The sequence below is a fragment of the Marmota marmota genome, unplaced genomic scaffold (genome assembly GCF_001458135.2).
Source record: "Marmota marmota marmota unplaced genomic scaffold, marMar, whole genome shotgun sequence".
NCBI classification, from domain to species: Eukaryota; Metazoa; Chordata; class Mammalia; order Rodentia; family Sciuridae; genus Marmota; species Marmota marmota.
In genome coordinates, this window is record NW_026000221.1 from 17587931 (window position 1) to 17605303 (window position 17373).

Consider the following 17373-nt stretch of genomic DNA (forward strand, 5'->3'; position numbering starts at 1 on the left):
GGGACGGTTCCGGGAGCCGGAACTCAGCCGCCCCGCGCTCGGTGTTCGCTCCGATAAGATCAGGTTCTAAGAAGCACCCAGGCACTTGAACCCTAGCAATCTGTCTGCAAGCCGCAGGCGAATTGCAGCCTGAAATTACCTGTTCTATGGCTGAATGAGCTGCGGTCAGTGGAAAACAGGGATGGTGATGTCAGCTTTCCAACATGGTGGCTGCTGGCCTCCTCTGTGGTCTGACCGGTGTGGAGAACCGAGATGGACCGCTTCCTTCCCCCGTCTCGAACCCAGAATTCAGCCCTGAGTATGGTGCTTGCACGGCTGGCAGAAACTGCAGCGCTGTATCCCTGCATCGCTATCTCCTCGTTTCCCAGCGCGTGCTGCAGACTCTAGCCGCGGGGCGGTTTGCTGAATAAGCAGTGTTACCCTCCGTGCGACAAACCTCTCGCGTTTGAGTCCCCGTAGCCGATCCTCGTGCGATGGAAATCCTTCCTCCAGGTTCCGGAGCACCCCACTATTGCTGGAAATTCCTAACAAGATATCCTTTAGCCGTCCTGACTTGTCATACTCCCACACAGTGAAGCAGCACATGGGGGCAATGCACTCCCCTCGCCGCCATCTTCCTTCCCCCTATAATATTTTCTTTACTGATACTTTTACTTTTTAATGTGTGTTTGAATTACCATCTGGAATTTTTTGCTCTCAATCTGAAGAAAACATTCTTTAATAAATACTCATGCAAATTTTGTTGGGCTTTTGTTGCCTGGGAATGCCTCTATTACACATACAGACACATGGGAGGGTAACTTTGTTAGATATATATCTTGGCTGACAATTATTATTTTGTTTCATTCAGGATTGTAATCATGTTATTTCACTTCCTTCTGGCCTCTACTTATTCTATAAGAATTTAGCTGTTGATCATACTAGTCACTTTGGAAGTGACTGACTTTACTCTTGCTTGCAAGATTTTTTTCATTGTGTTTGACTCTCAGGAATTTTACTATGATGTGTCTATTGTCTTGTATAAACATTTCTTCATTTGCTGCTTTTCTCCAGAAACATTTCCAGGAATTTTAAATCTGTTTTCTTTTATAATATTCATCATTTGCCCTGGGAAGCATATCTGTGTACTCCTCATGCTATCATACTGAAATGGAATTATCTGATGAGATATATTTTATAAGTAAAAAAGAATGTCTTAGAAGATTACTGAAATTAAGAATAGTGTGCAAAGGGGTTCAATCTCTATTACTAAGAAGAAAAAAAAAGGAAAAATAAAAGACTGTAGTATGTGTATACCATTTTATAGTCCTACCAAAAAAAAGCAATTATATTTTGTATATCAGCAGCAATGCACTGAAAATCTAATTTTCAAAGGTAGTTAATTTTAGGAAGGTTTACTATAGCAACAGAATATATGCATCATCCAATAATAAATTGAACAAGAATGTAAGAAATCTCTTTTAGCCAAAATAAAAATCTTATTGATATATATTTAGGAAAATAGATAAACCTTGATCATATCTTTATACAGAAGACTATGGTCATAAAGTTATCGATGCTCTCTAAATTTGTTTCTATTTGATTACAATCTTTTCCAGAGACCTTATAGGAATTTTCAAGGGATTTGATAATCAGTCTGACTCTATATTTATGAGAGAACAGCAAATAGACAAAAATAGCTCATACACTTTAAAGAAGACATGATTGGGGAAAGTGCCTTGAAAAATATCAAGATTTTTATAAAGTTCTAACTCATAAATGGATGCCAAATAATACATAGTTAGAAAACCAGACTATTGGAACTGAATAGATATTCCATGAAAGGATGAGAATGCAAAAAAACTGATTTGTGAGAGAGAGCATTAAGAATCAGTGGATAAAGGATAAGTTATTTCATAATTAACCTTGGGAAAATAAATTAGAAGTATGGGGAAAAAATCAATTTCATATAATGACTTAAATCAGAAAGGTAGCATTATGAAACCAAATTTTATATAATCTTTAAAATAAGGCTTAAAAACACTTGTGATGAGATTGATAAAATTGACTGTATTGAAATTAAAATTTCAATGAAATGAAAAATCAGCATAAGTTTTAAAGAACAAACTGCAACTTTGTAGAAGTTATTTGCAACATGTAAGATTTTTTAAATGATCATAAATACATTAATGTGAACTATGTGAAACCATTATGTTATGTTTTTAAAATTGTTTTTATTTTTTAAATACATGGCATGTTATGATTTTTGATACATGCAATATTATAATTTTATTTGTCCTATTTTTTTAAAGTCCTCAAATAAATTAATACTACATACAAGCGCCTATGCAAAACTAGTAAACACACGTGCACACACACACACACACAAATTCACAATCCAGTAGACAGGTAAATTGACATTGCCTACAGTTGGTTGGTAAAACTTAACAAAAATAACTCATTGTCTTCCTTTATCTACTCAACAATTTCCTGTGTAAATAGGGAAACAATGTAAGCCAGGTGTGGTGGCTGTAATACCAGCAGCTCCTGAGGCTGAGGCAGGAGGATTGAGAATTCAAAGAAAACCTCAACAAAAGTGAGGTACTAAGCAACTCAATGTGACCCTGTCTCCAAAAAAATACAAAAAAAAAAATAGGGCTGGTGATGTGGTTCAGTGCTTGAATGCGATCAGTTCAACCCCTGGTATCCCCCACCCCCAAAAGAGTGAAACAATATATGCAAATTCCAGGATTAACACAAAAGTTTGAGCATGTGTTTAATGTTAGATTTACCAACACTTTTCTAAGTGATAAAAGAGATTTTTTTTTTCTGCAACAAGCAGCATTCTTGCAGCAAATTCTAAATTTCCATTATAGACTACTTTAAAGAGAGAATATGCAAAGATACTTCTGGTATAAATAATGTCATCCACAAAAGACAAAAGCCCCATTGTAATTTTATTAATTGCATCTTAAGGAACAATTCCCAGCTTCTGTTTTGAACTATGGTGTATGAAATCACCCACAAATGTTCCCTGCACTAATTAACTGTACTCAAACTTGTCATATACTTTCTGAAAATATAACACAACTATATATTCTGTATGTTTTGAGATAATGTTCCCCTGCTTTTAGCTTACTGGTATTTCCTTCTAGGTCATGGAAATAAAGATTACTGGATCATTTGGTGTATCACTGCTTAACTCCATTAGAAACCTCCTTTTGCTCTGCAAATTACTATATAATGAGGCACAGCCAGAAGAAATTTAGGAAAAAATATTGTTAAATCAGAGTGCTTTTTCTGTTTGACTCCTTACTAGTAAGGCATTATAGGCCTGTTTTTATCATAAAGCAAAAAGACATCTAATTATACGTCTGTTCTTAGGAATGACTCTTATTTTCTGGGAAATTGTAATATAGTAGTATATGGCTAAGATTAACATATTTACTTAAATTCATTTAATGAAATATATATCTACCTATTTGAGTATTTTAGAAACAAGTAGGACACTGATGTCCAGAAATTAGACAGCAATGGTTTGAAATGTCTGCTTTAATGCACAATGATGAGGTTGCCCAATCTTCTGAGACCTGAAAATTTATTGATATCTGAAAAGAAAAAATCTCAGCTGAAATAATAATTACACAAAAAACATTATATACAGTAGCCAAAAATTTGTTTATCTGCTTTTGACAATAATACCAATATGAGATAATTAGTAGATATTTGTTTTTCATTAATCAGAATTTGAAAATAAATTAATATGTACAAATAAATTAATATGTATAATGCATGAGATGGTGATAAATAATAAACAAAAATTTGGTGTGGCTGATAGAATTTCAAAACCATATTGTTAACATGGAACCAATCGCTTCTTAGTAACCAGTTTTATGTCAAACTGCAGTTTTATACTTAAGTATTGCTCCAGGTAACCAGTTACCTCCCTGTAACTAATTCACACACACACAAAAAAATGGAATACTTTCTCAGATGACTTCTCACTTGTTCTTACTTGTATTACTAGTATACACAAAGTTAGTTTACATGATTTTTACATGTGTGACAATCCTCCAATTGGCAGTAAATGGAGCTTTTGTTATTTCTTAGTATAAACACTCAAAAGCATAATTATCTCTTTTATTAGGTACCTGTGGGAGTCAACAAAGTACTTTGATTTGCATGCTATATTGTCATCTAGTCTATGTTTTAATATAGAGTTTCTGGAACCAATCTTCCAAATACGGTGGAATTCTATCCAGTCAACTTTGTTCAGTGCATTATAAAGCTAAATAAAGAGAATGGAGACTTGAGAAAATGTATGTCTTCCAAAAGAACCCTTAAAACTTGAAGATTATTTTTATAAAATTAATATTTTGTAAGCATATGGTGCTGGTAAAACTCCATTAGTTCATTATTGGGCTCCATGCATTCAACCCATTATTGTTTGGTTATTTTAACTCATGACAAATGAAAAAGTGGGAAGTACAAATGTAAAGAGAGCTTGAGAGGTCCACTAGAGTTGGGATTGTCTTAAGGTTTGCAGGGGATTTACGAACTAGGAAAACAAGTGTTGTTTGGATAGCCATTTTGAAGTGATTAAAATTATTCTAATTTTCACTCTTTCCAGATAATTCCCTCAGCATTTTGGCAAAGCATAATGGATTCAACCGCCAGAAGCAAGAAGTCTATCTTTTACCAATCATAATCAGTGACAGTGGAAATCCTCCACTGAGCAGCACCAGTACCCTGACGATCCGGGTCTGTGGCTGCAGCAATGATGGTGTTGTCCAGTCTTGTAACGTTGAAGCTTATGTCCTTCCCATTGGACTCAGTATGGGCGCCTTAATTGCCATATTAGCATGCATCATTTTGTTGCTAGGTAGGTATTTCCTTCATAGCCTCATGGTCACCATTTTTCTGGTTCATAAATGACTGTAAATGAGGACAGAAAACTCTGTCCTGGCCAGCATCAGCATTCTTTGAGGCAAGAAGCATTTCCTTTTTCCACACTATGAGGTCACTAAGAGGAAGTCAAGAAAATGTTATGATAGTACATGTAGAATTGAAGAGAATGTTCAGTGCCTTTTTCAGACCCATCATCAGTGAATGATGAACAATGTGTAAAAACAGAATATGGTGGTGAAAGGGGGAATGAGCCTTTCTGTGTTTGTAGCCTCTATTATATAAGATCTCCAGATCTTCTGATGCAAACACAACAATTACTGTAAACAGAGTATGCTATTTGATGCCCATAATACTATTGTACATAAGCAGGGTATAAATTGGGTTACTTAGTCCATCAGATCCTAAAGTTTAATCAGATAAAATGAAAACAAAAAGAGTAGACACAATAAGTTGTCTTCAAAAAGATTGACAAAACACAAAAAGTCATATCCAATGCTATTCTTAAAGAATAAAACACCTTAAAGATGGTGTCATTTACTATCTTCTTCACTCAGTACCTTGGATTTAAGCCTAACTTACCTCTCTGACATATGTTTCTCCAGTAGCCCAAGTTTGATCAGGGTACCTAGTTACATGTTCTTATCCCTTTTCTCACCATCAGGTCGATGTTTTCAGATTTAGGAGTTCCAGCTTTCATCAAGAAGCTGCCCATGTGTGTTTAACGTTTACTCTGTGAAAACATTTTTTTTTAATCTAGAGGACCTTGAATAATAGTTAAAACAGAAAATAAACAAAGCTGGAGCTCAGTAGTCTGTTTTTTTAATTTTAATTTAATTTTATTTTTTAACAGAAGAGAGACATGGAGCTAAAGGATTTTCAATAATTTACCCAAGAGATACACCAAGTTAGTCCTGCTGCATTTTGATTTCATACCATTAGAGCTGAAAACAGTATTAAATGTATCCTTCACCACAACGGTCTAAAAGCCTATTTATTTAACCCAGCATCATCACCTTTAATAAACAGTAATAATCTGGAATAACACTCAAAATTCAGTGGCCAATCTTCAGAAAGATGTTTAGCTAAATTTCCTAATAAAGGTGATTAAAGCCACACACTCATAAATGCCCCTGTCTCTTAACATATATGATGTACTGATTATAAAATTATATGTTCCTCCGGCTAATTATTATTTGGCATTTTTCCTACAGTCATTGTGGTGCTGTTTGTAACTCTGCGGCGACATAAAAATGAGCCATTGATTATCAAAGATGATGAAGACGTTCGAGAAAACATCATTCGCTATGACGACGAAGGAGGAGGGGAGGAGGACACAGAGGCTTTTGACATTGCAACTTTACAAAACCCAGATGGAATTAATGGATTTTTACCCCGTAAGGATATTAAACCAGATTTGCAGTTCATGCCAAGGCAAGGGCTTGCTCCAGTTCCAAATGGTGTTGATGTCGATGAATTTATAAATGTAAGGCTGCATGAGGCAGATAATGACCCTACGGCCCCACCATATGACTCCATTCAGATTTATGGCTATGAAGGCCGAGGGTCTGTGGCTGGCTCCCTCAGCTCCTTGGAGTCCACCACATCAGACTCAGACCAGAATTTTGACTACCTCAGTGACTGGGGTCCCCGCTTTAAGAGACTGGGCGAACTCTACTCTGTTGGTGAAAGTGACAAAGAAACTTGACAGTGGATTATAAAAAAAAAAAAAAAAAATTCCATGGAACTGAGCATTCTGTAATATTCTAGGGTCACTCCCCTTAGATACAAACCAATGTGGCTATTGTTTTAGAAGCAAGTTTAGCACCAATCATCTATAAACTCAACCACATTTTAATGTTGAACCAAAAAAAAAAAATAATACAAATAAAAAGTATATGTTAGGAGGTTATAAATCTTGTGGAGTGTGAATTAAGTATGTGGAGTGTCTAGAAGTCTTTGGATATTTGATATTTACCTGACTACCACAGACAAAGATTGGGATCCTAGCTAATCTTTAGAGAAATGGTTAAAAAAGAGGAAAAAATCAAAATTAAAAGGTGCTTTCTTAGAAAAAAAAATGGACCTGCAAGGAATCTGCTGCTGATTTGTGTCTTCTTCAAGGATTTTTATGAATGCAAATGGTTTTTTCCCCTTCACCAATAAGGATCCCGCCACAAATGATAAAGCAATACTTGGTCTGCTGTACATTATGACTTTTTGGAGTTTCGGGAGGCCTCCTAGATTATACGGTACGGTGACCACACATTGTACATAATTGTTGGCCCCACTCACCAGAGACTGAATAGCATCTTTAAATATTGTGTCGAGCCTTAAAATATTCACATGTTCGTAATCCATTCCAGGGTGGGGATTGCCAACTCAGTGGTGGGAGGAGAGAAATCCCATTCAAACAGCTTGTTTCTAGAAGCAGGATTCCTCCTTCCCTCCACCTCATCTTCTTCCACAAGGACACAAAGATAAAACTGTATCCCATAGTGGACTAATTAAGAGACAGATGGTTTTATTGCTAGCGCGTGAATTTATTTGTTTAATCCTCAAAATAAATATTTTATTGATGTCCATTAATGCTTTTATTTATTAAGGTTGGTACTCTATAGATTAAGGGACTATATGGGAAAAGAAACCTAAATTATATCCATTATTAAGACTTTAGATTGTTTTATATAAATATATATACAATGAATGTTTAATACATGTACATTTTGATGAGATAAGTATGGAAGGCAATATTATGAAAAGGAGAGCTAATAGTCTCTTTAGAGTAGGAAGTGTTATTGTGACTGGTGATGGCAGGAACAGCATTTTCCCAGAGAAACTAAACGGACCGGACTGTTTTCTATTTTGTTCATAATCCTAGTATTTGGTGTTTTTACTACAAGCACAAACATCTGAAAGTATATTGATTCCTGTGAATATTTAAACTCTAGACTTTTAGATACCTACCTAATGCCCTGTCCAATAAACATGCTTCAAGTTGCCCCTACTATTTTAGAAACAGGAACTGATTTGTACATAATTTTACTGCTTCTGTTTTTAGCACTTCTGTCCCTGATCACAGTGATCCACAGAATGTTTTAGGCTACAAAGAAAAAAAAAAGAGCAGAACTAGAAGATGTGAGCATATTTAATTTGTAATGCAAACCTGCCATTTAGGAGTAGAAAATGTATGATAAAACTCAAGTATTACATGCAGATCATTTTAATTTTCTACTTTGCTTTAATGCAACATTGTTTATTTACTCCATGTATTGTATTCAGAGAAACTCCTGTATTGTTTCCTACTTTGTGAAATATATTTTTATAAATACCTTTGTTGTCATCATTTTTTTCCAGCCAAATGAAGACCTGATATTAACAAAATTATCAACTCTAACTAATATCCTAAAGGGTTCTTCCAAATCATCCCAAGGAACACTTTTATTTATTTGAGTCTTCATTATAAAGAACTAGAGAAGAGAAATGGCTTGATAGCTTTCATATAGCAAGATATAAGCAGAAACATAAAAGGAATTTAAAATAACTAAAAGTTTGCCAATTGTACTTTTGGGTACTTCTGGAAAGGGAAGTGGTACTGGGCTGGAAGACTTCAGACAAGATGGTAGGTCTACAACTTATGAAAATGAAGGGATCAGAGAACAGGATTTGACAAGAGAGCCTTAGACTGCAACATAAATCTGGCAAAATTTCTGTCAGTGCATTCAGAGGGTTCTGGAATGAGAGACTGTCCACTAGAGCAAGATATCACAGGGTCAATGTAGTGAGGCTCTGGTCACCTGCCATCTCAATCGCTGGCTTGGGGATGCCTAAGGAAAGCATGGATCTGGCTTGCAAATTGAAGGCACCAAGTTCTAGTAACTGCCTCCTTTGTGACAGCAACAAAACACTTGAATGTTATAACAAGAATTTAGTAGCTATCCAATGGTTTAATCAAATCCTTTTTGAGACCCCTCTTTTTGTGAATGATTCATCTTATATGCTTATCCCAGAGGCTATTGAATACTCTTTCTGAGGTCAAAGTGATGATCCAAAGTGACTTTTATAATCACCAGGTTAGCACAGTGTCTAAAACAAGTATCTGATGAATATAAGTTATCAACAGCAGTTGAAGTAATAATAATCAATTTTTAACAATATTCTAACTATCTTACACATTCCAAATCAAGGTGAAATTATTTATTTTTATTTATCTCTGTTATATCAGACTCATTTCTGACTTGTTTACAGTGAAGTGCCACAGATTAAACAAATATATCTACACAAAAATAACACTATTTTTCTTTGGGAAAATTAAACCTATGTACTCCTGTTAGGAATCAGTAGGTTATCTTCACATGGTAGTTTTGTGGGAAGGAGATAATAAATGGTATACCAGTTGTCCCAAACTTGCTTCAAAATTTATTTTACTTAGGAAGAGGGGATGGAAATATTTAGATTCCTTACTAAATTTTTACCATCACCATCTTAGCATTTTGTGCTTAAAAGCCAATTCCAAATTTTGTAACATGGGGTGAAATGAGTAATGCTGTGTTCATTATAAAGACTACACTATATGAACTATGCTTTTAGAATATCATGAATTTATATGAAGATCCAAGGAATATGCACACAACACACACACACACACACACGATTTAACTGAAGCCTTTACTTTAACAACAGACTTAGCAGGACTTCACCAACCAAAAGAATCAATAGGGTTTTAAGCACTACATGCTCAACTTGCTAAGTAACACATTATACAATTTTATTGAAGTGATTCTTTTTATATTTGTACATAGTCTTCTGTTCCATCAACATTTTTATATATTTTACATGTACCTACCTCTGTGGTTACTTTTCAAATAATTGTCTACAGATATTTTAATGTGTCTGTGGGTCTTTGTGTGTCACAAAGTTTAGTCTTTTCCTATCCTTTGAAACATATCTCTGCCCAAGGGTTTAATGACTAATGTAAAAGAATTGTTATCTGGAACCAAGTGAGAAAAAAATTGTCTCCCTCTGTCTGCCACAGAGTTCAAGGTTCCAGATGCATCCCTGGATGTCTGGACCCTTCTTGGGATGAAGTCAGCCTCCACTCTGTGTATTATTATTATTATTTTAATATTTATTTTTTAGTTGTAGTTGGACACAATACTTTATTTCATTTATTTATTTTCACATGGTGCTGAGGATTGAACCCAGGGCCTCACATGAGCTAGGTGAGCACTTTACTACTGAGTCACAACCCCAGCCTCTCTGTGTATTATTTGACCAAACAAACTTATAAAAAATATCTCTTAAAGGTACAGATGTATATATTACAGAGTATTAGGAAGCCATTCCCTACCATACTTTTCATGAGTGCAATTATTACAATAGTTTAAAATAGTTCATAATAATAAGATACTATAAATTAAATTAAATTCATGTGTGAACCTTGCCTCAGAGAATTGTGATTTCTAGGCTATGAATTTTACAGTAAAATGTTTTGGAAGAAAAATATATAGGTAAGTGTATGTAAAAGAAAAAAAAAACTTAGATTCACTGGCATCGCTAGTGAAGCAAGAATGGTTAGAAACAGACAAATGTGTCTTTGGAAGAGTTCACTTAATCATATGCTTAAAGTAAGACAAGACTCTGCAGGAGACTTAGAAATCTCCTAGGAGCAGCCGGATTCCACACTGAGACTCAACAGAGTGCTGGGCTATGCTGTATTTTGGAGAAGGAAAAGCGGGTGCTGAGAGCTAAGTAGCCAATTACTCTTTATAGCCACATAAGGACTGGAGGCAAGTAGTCCCTTCCAACGAGTTGTGTTATGCGATCACTAGCTTTGCAGGGAATCTCACGAATGTATAACCTTCTGATTGCCTTTTTGATTGAAAGTTCCATCTGAGATCAAGGCAGTGCAACCAGTAATAAGATTTCAAAAAATCCCATCACTGGCACTGTCGGAAAGGTTGAGCATGACTGAAATCCCATCATTGTCAGTCAAAAAGATAAGGTAACAGCAGGCATCACTATAAAAGCTGTATAAATGCACAATTTAAACATGAATATCAACATTGAAAAGAATATGCATGATATCAACATTGAAAGGAATATGCATGCATGTTCATCTGTATATACACACAATTAAGGGAGTGGTGATAATTTATATTCAGTTCATTTCACATTCTCATACACTACTAAAACCTGGAATGGGGGTTCTTTGTTTTCCTCAATCTAAGTCTGAATTTGAAAGCAATTCGATCGAGGATAAAGGGTTTTAAATGTAAGTTTTTTATTTGTGAACAAAATAATTGTTCATAATGCTTGGGATTAGAATTAATGCATTACATCCTGAACTTGGATTTAGACGTTCTGCATCATTGTATTTTTGTGGAGAAAATAATTGTAGAATATATTTTATAGGAAATACTTTCTGGCGTGTTTTTATTTTATTTTATTTATAAATTGCAATAGCTTTGTTGCTCTACAAAATTTCTTTGAAATGTTACTTAGTTGCACAGTGTTGACTATGTTTGACATTGTAGTTACTGCTCTTCATAAAAATTGTAGGAGATGATGTCGTCATTATCACTAAAGTAGATTTTTTTTATGATTTTATTCTATAGTCAATACACATGTGTGGATTAAATAATATATTATCTATATTTAAGATATCCAAGCCTTACTACTATAGACACAATCCTGGTATTATAGGACCATGCAATTAACCCCTGTCCTTACTCCCTGGATAGACAATCTAAGGGATAAGAAGTTTGTCTAGTACAATTACTCAGCTTCTACCAGTGCAGGGATTAGCTGATATATAGATACGAACAAATAAATGCAATGGTTATTTCAAAACGTATTTTTCTAACTTATAAAAGAAGCTAATCAATCACATCTAAACTAATTGTTGAAATATTCCTTGCCTATAATTAAATAGTCGTCACATTTGGAGTTAAACTTAGGTTGATCTGACATTAGAGTCCCTTAACTCTCCACTAAACAATACTATCTGTGATTATAATGTGAGGCTTAAAATGATAAGAAATAGAAAGCACATTATAGTTTGTGCTGTGGAAGTACTGAGCAGTAATTAAGTGACTCCAAATGGCAAGACTTAATGAAGGTTTCACAGAGATTTTTTTTTTTTTTAAGATAGCAAATGAATAAGCACAAAGAAACCACAGCTTTTCCAAAAACTAAGGGTAATTGTAAGAAGTGCCACATGTAAGGACTAAAGACAGATGTTTGGACACTCGGAAAGATAGAGAAATTGATGTTCATAGAATGCTCTCTCGTAAGGCCTAAATCGTGGTTTCTTTTGTGGATGAGATATGAGGCTCAGAGACTTCTTAAGGAATGTTCTACAATTTAGCTACACATCTAATAAGTGAGAGGTGGGAGTTGGAGTATAGCTTCTGAGTCATTTCCAGGATGGTGAAGTTGTGTTTTGATATGCACTGCCTCTCCTTTACTCATGGAAATTTCCTCTAGACCAAAGCAGGAGACATTTGCGGGAGGTATTGGTGCCTGAGGGCACTCTCCTTCCAACTTGTGTTACCTGTCACTATCTGGTTCACACACCTTGAATGCAAGTGTTATCTCTAACAGATATCTCTACTAATAGATAATAGATATCTCTATTATTATTCACAGATTACAGAAGAGGGTTACTAGGAGGAATAACACAGGATGTTGCTGAAGACAAAGACTGCGGAAACAGTGACATCAATGAACTCAGAGGCCAGAACTACAAAAGGAAATGAGAAGTCACAAAAGGCAAATTTTAATTCCTTCAGATTTCTTCTGTATGTGCCAGGGTATGGAGGGCCATTCTGACTCCACATAAACATGAGGAAGATTTTAACAACTATCGTCTAAGATTAAACATGCAATTTACAAATCATTGATTGAGATGACTTCTCCTTTCTAATGGATGCTTTCCTTTGGCTTTGACTTTCTTTGATGGTTTTCTATAATTCAACCTCTAGATTTGGAGAGCTATTACCTATTTGTCAAGTTTGTAGAATATAGAAGTGGATGATACAGGCTCAATGTTGGGGCTATAAATAACAGTATTGCAAATAAACTTTAAAAAGTACCCCCTACCAAAACATGTATTTTCTGCAACGTATGTTTGAGATACTGTGCTTGTGACAGGTGAAAGGTATACTCACCATTCTTCTCTTGCTTCTCAAAGACATGGGTAATAATTGGATAAATTATAGAGTTAAGTAAAGGACAAACCATTAGACTTGGCTGTACTATAAAAGTGGGGAGCAGACAGTGATTTGAAATCACAGAGAAAAAATGTCAAAGCTTACTAAGGCACAATACCATGCTAAGGCATTGCTGAAAGAGTCTTGGAGAGAGCAGACTGTCAGAACATGAAGACTAGAGGGTAAGGTCAGGCTAGATTCCAGATATCTAAAAATGAATAGAGATGCCAAAGTGGGAAATTTCTCAATGAAATTCAATGTCAATATCTAAAATGCTCCATGTAACAAAACTCCCCAATGCTTATTTGTTTAACAACTGTGTACTGAGGATATTACACTAATCTATATGTTGAGAATAAAGCAGTGAATAGGATAGGAAAGGCTATCTCCCTTCAAAGCTTTGGTAGTATGAGAAAAATAATAGATGGGTAAATTTAAGAAAAAAATGGATATGATGGAACTTAATATAGATACCTAAGAAACTAAATGTTTTGCATATCATAGAGATATTTCAGTTGCTAGTTTTTACACTAATAGTAAACAACTGCAAAAACTATGTAAAAGTTTGTTTTAGTTGTTCTCCTGTAACTAAACCAGTGGCATACACAATAAATGAGAATGAGGTCTATTCTGTAGTGGATGAGGGAGAAAGCACACAATAAGACGTGGAGAGCTGAGCAGAGAGTGTATTATACAGGTCGTGGTCGACCAGGATTAGAAGCTCAGATTCACTTTATGCGAAAGAGGAAGCAATTGAAAGGGACTAAAATTGAGGGAATGACATGGTCTGACTTGTAGTTTTGAAATGATCATTCTCATTCTTATATGGAAATAATATTGTCGGACCACAGAATTAAAGCAGAGGCCCAGAGAGAAGGTTGTTTCTTTAGCCCAAGGAAGAAATTATCTTTCCTTTCACTCTTTCAGTGGTAATAGAGATGGAAGAAATAGAATCCTGATATATATCAGATATAAAATTGGAATCAATGGAGGATGCATTCAATAAGCTGAAAGAAGGAAAGATGAAATTTAAACATGACTCCTAGAGGTTTTTACTTGAACAACTATGTGATTAATAGATCCATTTGCAAAGATTGTGAAGACAGACTGAATTTGGATACCAAAAGCTTGCATCTGACTTCTCTAATGATCCACAGTAGAAAAAAGATAGCAGAAACCATAGTCCTGTAGAAACTCCTACATGGAGTATGTAAAAGACTGTGTTAGGGTTTCCCAGAGAAGCAGAACCAAATGTATGTACAATGTGTGTATGTCTGTGTGTGTGTGTGCGCATGCCTGTGTATTTAGGTGTGTGTGTGTATGTATAAAATAGATATCCTATTTTAGATATATGCATATATGAGAATATACTCTTACATGTGTATCCCATTTTAATATACATACATGTATATTAAAGAGAGGAAGAGAGACAGAGATGGATAAGTAGATATTGATTTAGTATAAGGGTATTTGTATATTAGTATATTAGATAATGAGACGGGTCATGATCTGCTATCTGCAAGCTGGATATCCAGAAAAGCCAGTGATGTAGTTCAGTCTGAGACTGACTTCCTGAGAACCAGGCAAGCTAATGGCATAAGTTCCTACCTGAGGGCCAGAGAACATGAGATAGATAACCTGGCTCAAGAAGAAAGGCAGAAAGCAAAAGAATCAAATGACTCCTTCCTGCTGTTTAGGCCCTTGGTGGAGCACATGATGCCCACCTAGACCATGGGAGACAGCACACTGAATTCAAGGATTCAAAGGTTAACATCATCTAGAAACACCCACACTGATTCATCCAGAAATAACATTTAATCTAGGGACCCTGGGCACAGCTAAGTTGATACATAAAATTAATCTTCTCAGTGACCATCCCAAGCATGCTACTACATTTTGATTTTCTGTAGGTCAATTACTGAGTCAAAAAAGGTCACAAGACACATCATGATTCATCTTAGAGAAGATGTAGTTAGACTGATTATTTTGTATTTTCTAGTTTTCAAAAGACGAAAAACAAATAGAGGTTCTATTTCATTCAACAAGTTCATTCTTGGCTGGGGTATGAGGGATTCAGTCACTGGAAATGTTTCTTAGTGATTATGAAGAAATTGTTATGAAACATTATCTATGCTTACAAAAATGTAAGGAAAAGCACATGTAGCATTATATGTAAATGTGACACATTGTCCAGGAAGCATTCCTAAGCTAATCCTTTCTCTTTGAAATGAATGCCAATCCTAAAAGAAAAAACAAAAACAAAAAACTTTTGGTATTTGAGGTTTAGTTATGTTTAAAAACTAAAATTTACTGAAAAAATATACTCATTTTTTTGGATTATGTGTTAATCCCCACTTTCTAATAAAGTTAACCTACATCTCTGGAAGTTGATATTGGGTGCACAGAATTTGTCTAGAGAGAACAGTGTTGTGCCAATAAGAATCTCAGGGAACCATAAAGAAGAATGAAATTATGGCATTTGCCAGTAAATGGTTGGAACTGGAGACTATCAAATCCAAAAGCCAAATGTTCTCTCTGATAACCCATAGCAAGGGAAATTATAGAAATTCATTGGATTAGACAAAGGGGAAGGAAGGAAAGGGAGGGGGCATGGGAATAGGAAAGACTGTAGAATGAACTGGATATAACTTCCCTATCCTTATATATGAATACACAACCAATGTAACTCTACAACATGTACAACCACAAGAATGGGATCCTAATTAGAATAAATTATACTCTATAGATGTATAATAAGTCAAAATACATTCTACTGTCATGTATATATAAAAAGTACAAATAAAATATATATTAAAAATTATAAGAACTTCTTATATAAAGCACTAATTTAAATGGATGCACCAAATTTGACATGCATTTATTATGTTATGAACCCTGTAGTATATGCCATGGAGCTTGATCAAAGATGATGAGACTCATTTCCTCTCCTTGAGAACTTTTGTCTTCTGTGGCAGTCTCACACACTTATTTTAATTTTTAAAATTATAGCATTGTGTTTTTATTTGTGTATGTTTTGGTAATTTCAAATTGCTATTAGAACACTGAGTCAAATACTTAATACTTCATGAGTTCAGGGATACATGCATATTTATTATGCTCTGCCATGCAGAAAAAGTTAAAGATTCAGTTGGTCATTATGGGGTGTGATGATGCATATAAAGACAATATCAAGTGAGAAGCACAGGGGCACAAATGTTCAAGCACTCTAAAGAAGACCTTAAAACTTGGCAGGGATAAACCAAGAACAGAAGCTGATAGATTCATTTCTTTTTCCTATAGAAATGTCAATGGAATCTAGGAATATATTTATAAGTAACACCCTTTGTTTTACATGCTTTATTCTCGAAATATAATTTCATGTAATAGTTGACTATCAAAGACAAAAATGCCATGTGAATACATCAATAGATGATTTCTTTGAAAGTCTTCACAGAGTTACAACTTGCTTCAATCCTAGAAAATTAGTCAGTAAGCATAGAACAGAACTCCTTTTTTTTCATGAATGGTAATTACCCAAATTTTATAGCAATTGAAATAGCTAATAGAGAATCCTTACATACATTCTTCTAAGAGGAAATAAGGAAAGAAAAGCTGTCCTCATTGTTTCACTTCACTCTCTTTGGAAGAAATCATGAAGATTTCTAGATGTATGAAAATAATAGAAAAATTAACATATTAGATTGATAAATTATTAACACTAAGTAGATATTTCAGCAGTGTAGCTAAATCTGAATGATATTTATGAAAGAAATTAAAATGTTAAGGATTTCAATTCTTAAAATTTATTCTCCAATTTTCATCCCATTATAATCAAATTTGTAATGGAAATGTTTTTTATGAATTTTATTTTACATTTTATTGAGGTCCATTCTCCCACAAAAAGAAAATGTAAGTAATATTAGCAGAAAGATAAGGAAAGAAGTATGTTTCTCACACTACCAGGTAAGAGGAATTTACTGCTAAGCTATGAAAAATAAATCAAGGAAACAATAAAAAAAAGTCATTAAAAAGCCTGTGGAATTTCTGTTGCAGGTAGAGAAGTAGACCAAAGTATATGAAACATTTTTTTAATTAAAAGTTCAAATTTAAAACAGTAGGCAATCACTTTAATCTCCAGAGACAGGTATAAAAAGGTGAATGCAGTCAAGTGTTGGTGAAAAGGTTAAAAATAATGCACCGCATCTCTCTTATGATCCATCATTTCCACATTAGGGTATAAACAACAGAGGAGTCCTTGCACAGGTTTGTAGGTGCA

The 17373-nt window shown here is 34.7% G+C and overlaps 1 protein-coding gene across 5 annotated transcripts in view; it reads left to right on the forward strand.

Annotated features, from left to right (window-relative positions):
• Positions 1–15668, forward strand: part of Cdh8 (cadherin 8) — a 356401-nt gene extending 340733 nt beyond the window's left edge. For 3 of the 5 annotated variants that reach the window (XM_015488796.2, XM_048792057.1, XM_048792058.1), the window contains exons 11-12: positions 4610–4861; positions 6099–6965. In XM_015488796.2, coding sequence (XP_015344282.1) covers positions 4610–4861; positions 6099–6592 — 746 coding nt within the window. In that variant the 3' untranslated portion in view covers positions 6593–6965. Of the gene's footprint in view, positions 1–4609; positions 4862–6098; positions 6966–12534 lie in introns of those variants that run through there. The other 2 variants (XM_015488797.2, XM_048792059.1) reach the window with 2 other exon arrangements.
• Positions 15669–17373: the final 1705 nt, after the last annotated feature.